Source organism: Centropristis striata, chromosome 5, assembly GCF_030273125.1.
Source record: "Centropristis striata isolate RG_2023a ecotype Rhode Island chromosome 5, C.striata_1.0, whole genome shotgun sequence".
Classification (NCBI taxonomy): Eukaryota; Metazoa; Chordata; class Actinopteri; order Perciformes; family Serranidae; genus Centropristis; species Centropristis striata.
Genome location: NC_081521.1, coordinates 18013673 through 18021445, shown reverse-complemented (window position 1 = coordinate 18021445; position 7773 = coordinate 18013673). Strand labels below are relative to the sequence as shown.

The 7773-nt window shown below is 39.1% G+C and overlaps 1 protein-coding gene across 1 annotated transcript; it reads right to left on the bottom strand.

Moving 5' to 3' along the window:
• Positions 1-1918: 1918 nt before the first annotated feature.
• rpl10a (ribosomal protein L10a) lies at positions 1919-7340 on the bottom strand. The gene is made up of 6 exons (XM_059333808.1): positions 7271-7340; positions 5214-5285; positions 4248-4328; positions 3032-3180; positions 2770-2942; positions 1919-2136 (listed from the first exon to the last, which is right to left on the bottom strand). The coding sequence occupies exons 1-6, from the start codon at positions 7273-7275 to the stop codon at positions 1966-1968; spliced, it is 651 nt and encodes a 216-aa protein (XP_059189791.1). The 5' UTR covers positions 7276-7340; the 3' UTR covers positions 1919-1965.
• Between the last annotated feature and the right edge of the window lie 433 nt (positions 7341-7773).

Sequence of the window (7773 nt, the reverse complement as noted above, 5' to 3'; positions counted from 1 at the left end):
CGAGTGCACCACCACCCATCATGTGCACATCCTACCGAAGCACCATGGAGAGCATCCTGCATCACTGTGTGGGGCGGGAGCTGCACAGACTACAACAGGAAAGCCCTTCAAGCGCCTAATGAGCACAGCTGGAAGGATCATTGGTGCCCCACTCATCTCCCTGAAAGACACTTACAGGTGCATCTCAAAAAAAAATATCATAGAAAAGTTTATTTATGTCAGTAATTCAATTAAAAAAGAGGAAATAACACATTATAATGATCCATTACACACAGAATGAAACATTTCATGTCTTCATTTATTTAATATCTTCTAATTATGATTATGGCTTACATTTAATGAAGACCTAAAAATTCAGTGTCTCAAAAAAATTTAATATTACAAAAGACCAATTTTAAAAAGTGTGTTCAATATGGAAATGTTCTCTGAAAAGTATGTCCATCTATATGACTTATACTTGGTTGGGGCTGTTTGACTTGAACTACTGGAAATGGACTTTTCCATCATATCTATCTATAAAGCAAGAAGCGTCTCTGTGTGTGTGTGTGTGGATGTGTGTCTAGTTCATATCTCTGACCATTAGTCAGATTTGGTCTGTGGCTTGCACATGGCACGAAGGTGTGCATCCTCGATTTTTAAGATTTTTCAAAATATCATTTACGTAGGACGTGTTTCTGATCGGACCCCTTTTAGAGGAGCTCCGCCCCATTGTGTGATAGGCCTACACCTGGTCAGTAACACAATTCACTCTGGATTCACACCCTGACTCATTCCATCTATAGGTCTATTTAGCCTACCTATCTTTCAAAGTTTAAAAGTCCGCTACAAGGTTTTATTTTCGATAATATTCAAATAGTTTCCAGCGAATATCAATGTTCAATGTGTATGTGCTGGATGGTGTGCGTACCTTATGAAAAGTGTTTTATGGAGTTGCATGTAATGTATGAATACATACTTCCTACGGGCACTGCACTAGTTCAAATTAATTGAGATGCACCTGTACACATCCTGTCACTCACCACGACTGGGACAGAATCCGTATTTCTTGTCTTGGTCAAAGTTGCTCGTGGTGGAACATCAGTGGTATCCGTCACTGCGGCCCGCAAAGCAACCACAGTTGTGATGGATGCAAGCCACCCGCACACAATCTGTTCAGCCCCCTGCCCTCTGGGAGAAGTTATAGGAGCCTCTGCACACACCAGACTCACCAACAGCTTTATCCGCCAGGCTGTTAGGATGCTTTAAAAAAATACCCCCCCCCCCCCCCCCCCCCCAAGTAATTTTTTTGCACACCATGCCATTTGCACTTAAGTAAAACAAAACTTCTAATATTGACTGTCCTGTACTAACTAGTACATAACTTTACTACTTCTATTTACACTGTGACCTATTCCCTCCATTTTTAAAATGTCTTCACATACTGTGCACTTTGTCTACTTTAGTGTTAGGATAGGTTTGTCTTCATTTGTTGTGATTGTGCACTTTAGTTTACTTTAAATGTTAGAAATGTCCTGTCTTCACCATGGGATAGTTAGAAACAAATTAATTTGTATGCCTACTACATGTGAAGAATTGACAATAAAGCAGACTTTGACTCCAAGTCTCATTGAGTAGAGCATATAGACATCTAATGGAAAAAAGTTTATCAAGTCAAAAGCCTATACTAAAGCTAAATAATTTCTCCATTATGCCAAAAACAGTGAAAAAGTGCCACTGAATAACTCACTCGCCTTACAAACCAATTCTAATGATGCACACTGGGGTGAATCTATCACTGGGTACATCGTTCGGCACTTGTGAGCCTGTACATTGAGTTTTAGGGTACTGGCAAAGAATTTAAGAATTTAACTGTGAGATGTCCAGGACAAAAACTATGAACCAAAGTTTCAATCTGACAGGAAAGAAAAACTCAGAACGGTCAACTTCTGGAGCAACTCCACATTTTTATTAGTAGAAAATGTGTCTTTAGTAGAGGCGCTGGGGCTTGCCCATGGTGCTCTTGACGTAGAGGGCACGCACGTTCTGCCAGTTCTTCTTCAGCAGAGACACCAGGAAGTTGACGGCCAGATGGACGTTGTACACCAGCTCCTCCTCGGTCATCTTCACGTGTCCGACAGCCACGGCCAGACAGAGCACCTACGGAACAAAGAAACACGTTATTCATCAAGGTCATTTCTTCTACATTACCAGTGTTCAGATTAACTCTCTCAACCCGACTGAACTGTAGGTTTTCATTGAAAGAACACTAAAAATACAAAAAAAAAAAAATTGTAAATCTAAAATCTATTCCAATTTTTTAAAAATAATTTGAGACATTAAACTTGTTTTTTCCTTCAACTTTTATTCTGCACAAAATATATAATAAAATAATATACAGAAGGACCTTAAATTGTCAGAGCTGATTACTTTTCGGGGAGTTCAAATTAATTTTAAAGGATCGAAAAAATAGTACTTTTGCGTCCAAATATTTTACTGAAATCATTTAAACTGCACCGGTTGTGTATTATAACTAATTGCATTTTAAGTTCAGGGTACTCATTCATTTGCAGTGTGGCAGCTGTATTTTGTCTCTGTATTGTCTGTTGTAGCAACATTTATGCTGCCTTCTGGGTTGCTCTTGGAAGAGAGATTACCTGGTTAAATAAAGAATCCTATTGATCTACATTTAATATCTTACGAAAAAAACACCCTGCAACGACTTGTTGGGGTTCAGAGGGTTAACGGTGAAGCGGATGGATATTTATTTCATATAAATGCTGCTGAGCGTACCTTCTTCATCTGAAACTTGATGGTGGATTTGACCTCGTCCACCTTGGTGTTGAGGTTCTCATTGTGGGTGAGCAGGGAGGGGAACTTGCCGGCCTTGTTAAGTCCAGGACCGAGGATACGGGGGATCTGCTTGATCAGAGACTCGGAGGCCAGGAAGGCGTCGTACTTCTTGGCTACAGAGGAAACAAAAAGACTGAAAATTAAAAAGCCTGCCGGACGTCACAGACCAGACGTCTTGTATGTCTCGCTGCCTCGTTCGTACCGAGCTTCTTCACCATCTTCTTGTTCTTGTTGAGCTTCTTGAGAGCCTCGATGTCCATGTGTGGCAGCTCAGCGGCTTTGGCCTCGTCGCAATGCTGCTGGTCTCCCAGCACGCACACGGAAAACTTTGGCCTGGGGAGAGTCTTCAGCCTGCAGGTTAAAAGAGCCGTTAGACGCCGCTCACAACCACACGTCAAACACACGAGGAATCAGATGGAAGTAAGGCAGAAAACTTCCGCATTTTGAAGCGTCATCTTACCATTTAATGCGACATTTTTGAGAAGTTATATTTAACCAGCTGTTCAGGGTCTGCACAGCTTTAGGACAAAAAATTCAAGCACTTGAGGAACCAAAAACAAATTTCCAGATTCTCGCTGCCTGTCATGACTTCTAAATTGTGACTATAAATGCAATTGTAAAAAGAGTTAAGTGACAATTTATATTCTCAGCAATCCATTTATTATGTTTACTTCACCAGCTATTTATATCAACTTTGATTACATGTTTTGATAATTAATAATGACAGATTATTTGGGATTAACAGGACTCAAATCGCCTTTAATGACAAGCAAATAACAGTTTAAACATTAACAAAATGATCAGATTATACCATGAAAGTTTAATGCTGGTAACAATGCCTTGAGTTCTTTTACTTTCTCATTTAAGAATTGGATCCGAGATGCCAAGGAACAACAAGAAATGGTGGGATTGTTTCATTTCTAATTATGTAGAAAATCAACCATAATTCAAGGGGTAAATATTCAAATTCAAGCACATTCCTAACCTCAAAAACATAACATATTGAAAATAATACTCTTCCATCCCCAAATGAAACCTTCCTCATTTTACTGCGTAATAGAAAGATTCTTACCCATACCACCACCGTGGCCGGCGTCCAGCTGACCTCTTTGGTTACATAATGTAAATTGGTCGGCTCGAGGACGTGAACTTCTCAGCTCAGCCACTCGAAGCCTCCCCTCATGTTTTAAGACCCAGGGTAGGGGTCCGTCTGCTTTACCTCCGCCAGCCGAGGCCGGGTCGGCTCAGTCAGACTACCCAGAGAACTTCTCCATGTCTGCCCCTGGCCTGTCTGGACTTTAGTTTTCTACTTTAGTTAAATTTCAGCAGCTATTTGCCATGTTGCAGGCTGTTTTAATACTCAGACAGGGCTGGCAGCACACAGGGAAAAGGTCGGGTGAAACAGTAAAAGGTCGAACCTGACAGTGCCGGAGAAACGCTTGTCCTTCTGGGGGTCGTAGTTTTTCAAGCTGATCTGCAGCTCCACAGTCTCCACAAACCTACAGACAGACACAAAGTTACACATGAGTCCTCACTAGGGTTCAGTTACTGCAGGGGACTTGTACCCCTCACTTTAGGATCCTACTTTCATTCCCTCACTCTTAACTATTAGTTAGAGTTCTTACAGAAATCCATGATCATTGTTGTCCAGGCGAGAGAAGGTGCAAGTCTCTAAAACCTGGTTCAAAACCTTAAAGTACCTGCAGACTTCACTCAAGCCTGGTAAAACGCCTTTAAACCCTTTAGCTTTACAAGTTAACCCTCTGAACCCCAAAAGACTGTTCTTGAAGAGCACCGTAATATACACAGTATATTGTAGAAACTAAAACCAGGGATTATCGTTGCAATATTTCTGTCAAAATCACTTTATTCCACATGTCTCATTTAAAGTGTCTACGAAAGTAAACCGTTTGGAATAATCAGATCTTGTTAAAACATTAAATTCTGCTCCTCAGAGAAACTGAAGCCATGATTGACTCTGCTGAGATTTTACTGAAAATCTGTTTACACAGAGCAGAGGACAGGACAGGCTGGGAACATGAGATGTGGAGACCCAATTTTTTGCACCCCAATATTAATGACACTTGGAAAAGTGTTTTATATAAAAATCTCCAATTCTTTCAAAAATAATCAGAGAAATTCTATTTGCATATTTCTTTTCTAATGATGCATGATTTTAAAACTGGTGTTCTGCACAAAAGACATGTCTGAGTTGAGATGCAGGACGGTGGATGAGAGCACCGGGCCTGAATTGATTAAACTAAAAATTACTAAGTTACCTTAATAAATAGTAATGTTTAACATAGACCTACAAGCTTTTATACTATACATAGTTCAAAATACTAGCATACATTTCATCTGAAGTGTTGTAGGTTTGAACTTACTTCCTTGGCTTGGACAGAGAGCCCTGCAGGACTTCCTTCACAGCTTCATATAACGTATCCCTTGTGACCTTACTGTAACACAAAAATATCAGAAAACACATAAGTTGAAGAGGTTTAGATTTGTGGATGTGAAATTCCCCAAGAATTATTAGCAAATTAACTAAATTTAATCGCTTATTAAACTGTTTAACCAAACCATTTTACCAGTATAAAGAAAAATTCCTGTCAATGCAGTCAATAAAACAGGATACATCTTTCCAGAAGTCCTTGGTGCAAGGACAATAAACACTAATGTCTTTTATTACTTTATCAGGTATTTATAGGGAAGATCCCAGGGGTTTCTCTAGTTTAAATTGTCAACTAATCTAGACCAGTATGAAATGAAAGGGGTAATGGCAATTAAAAAATAAAAATAAAGCCTGGATGCAGCGGTTATGTTTCTTGATGTAGTAGATAGACCGGTCAAGAGACACTTAGCTTCTCATAAAGAGGCTAAAATACTAGAGGGGATGGCATTAATATGATCAAAATATGGCAAACTCGTGGAGAGTTTTGAACAGGGTTGCCAGATTGGGTGGTTTCTGGCATGATACAACTCAAACCAGCACAAGTGTGTGGCCAAAAATGGGCTTGAGCGGGTGGACAGAATTTGGGCAGGTTCTGAAACTTACTTGCCTTGACATGAGGCTGTCTGCAGTGCTTAAGGCAAATTGACAAGGTAAAATTGTCTAATTTTTCATGATAGAAACAGGATTTTCATATTAACACAGGATTAAATAGGCAGCCAAATAGGCAATAAGTTAAGGATTTACAAGAAGTTTGTAACTTATTGCAGAGTATTAATTTAACATTAGTAAGTGTGAACAGGATAAGCAGAGGAAAATGGATGGATGGAAGTGTGAACAGTTCAACAATGTAAACAAAAAATGTCCAGGCAAGAGAAGATGAAAGTCTCAAAAAACCTGATTCATAGACAGTTATTATGGGACCTAGAACAGAACAGTCAAAAAAGAGGTTTAGACTGACCAAGTTTAGAATTGTGGTTGTGAAATTTTCCTAGAATTAAATTTCCTCAAATTAACTCAATATAAATCATTTTTATAGTTGTCCACTGGGCATGAAAAAAACCCTGAAACAATATCTACATTAGAAAAGTTTAATGCTCATTGCAAAGCCCTCAGTTGTTTTACTTTCCCATTAAACACTCGGATCTGAGATGCCAAGGAACAACAATGATGGGATTATTTCATTTTGAAGTATGTAGAAAATCAAACGTTTTCAAGGGGTAAATATTAAAATTCATGCACATTCCTAACGTCAAAAACAAACAAAAAAAACGTAGTTGTCCGCGCATTAAAAACGGGTCACACCGAAAAATTAAAAGCAGTCAATCTTACATGAAAACCCAGATTGTGTTAATGTTGACGACAAAAAGTAAAGTTGCTGGATCCTCATATTTTCGGTGTTTGAACTCACCCTTTATTATTATAATTTTAATTTTTAGACATTTATTTTTTACATTATAGGGAGTTATATCGTCACGCATGTTTCTAGTACACGTTAACACGTTTCATTATGTGGGGAGACACGATACAGCTTATGTTGTTTATTTTCACTAATTTACTAAATTGTTTCTCATCTTTAGGCGGATTATGCGCATTTATTGGGCTGAAAAACATCAAACCGATCTGGCAACAGGGTCCGTGAGACCGGGCAATGGCGGCGACTACACAACCGTAAAAAAGGTACAAAGTCTGGAAAGATGTCGTTAAAAATAATCTTGGAGAGCTGATGAAGACATCCGATGCTCGATTGTTTTGTAAAAGTCGTTTTAAATGTGCGGATGACGGCGGATGACATGTTTTACTCCTCACATTGCAGCGTTACAGCCGGTCCCGGACGTGACATTAAGCCTAAATAACTATGAAGAACTGTGACAAATAAAAAATCTGACGGGATACATAACAACACGAAAGCATTAGAAGAGCAACACAACTGAGCTTGTGTGTAAAAAAACAGCGTATTTTCTGACATTTATTAGTTAAACTCGGTCTGACCTCATTTTGGCGGCCTGTCCCTCTCGTCTCGCTACGTCGAAAAGGAAGTGCAGCTGGAAGTTACGCAAAATAAAGCCGGCCTTGTGCTGACGTCATCAAAAAGCGCACATGACTTTTTTTAAACAGAACATTTTATGATCATAACACCTCTGCAGGAAGAAATATATTTCTATTTACTTCCTTGTCTTTTTATTATTTTTGTCACAGACATAAATAAATATGCATTACAAAAAATGATATATATATATATATATATATATATATATATATATATATATATATATATATGTATGTATTCACACACACACACACATACCGGTATACATTCATTCATTCATTACCATTAACCGCTTATTTATCCGCAATCGGGTCGCGGGGGGCTGGAGCCTATTCCAGCTGAAATTGGGCGAGAGGCAGGGTACACCCTGGACAGGCTGCCAGACTATCGCAGGGCTGACACATAGACACATTGTGTGACACAATCACACTCTCGTTCACACCTA

Coding starts and splice junctions, on each gene's coding strand:
- rpl10a (XM_059333808.1), bottom strand. Junction 3,181..4,247: donor CGTTTCTCCGGCACTGTCAG/GTTCGACCTTTT, acceptor TTTAACCTGCAG/GCTGAAGACTCTCCCCAGGC. Junction 2,137..2,769: donor TCAAGTTTCAGATGAAGAAG/GTACGCTCAGCA, acceptor TTTGTTCCGTAG/GTGCTCTGTCTGGCCGTGGC.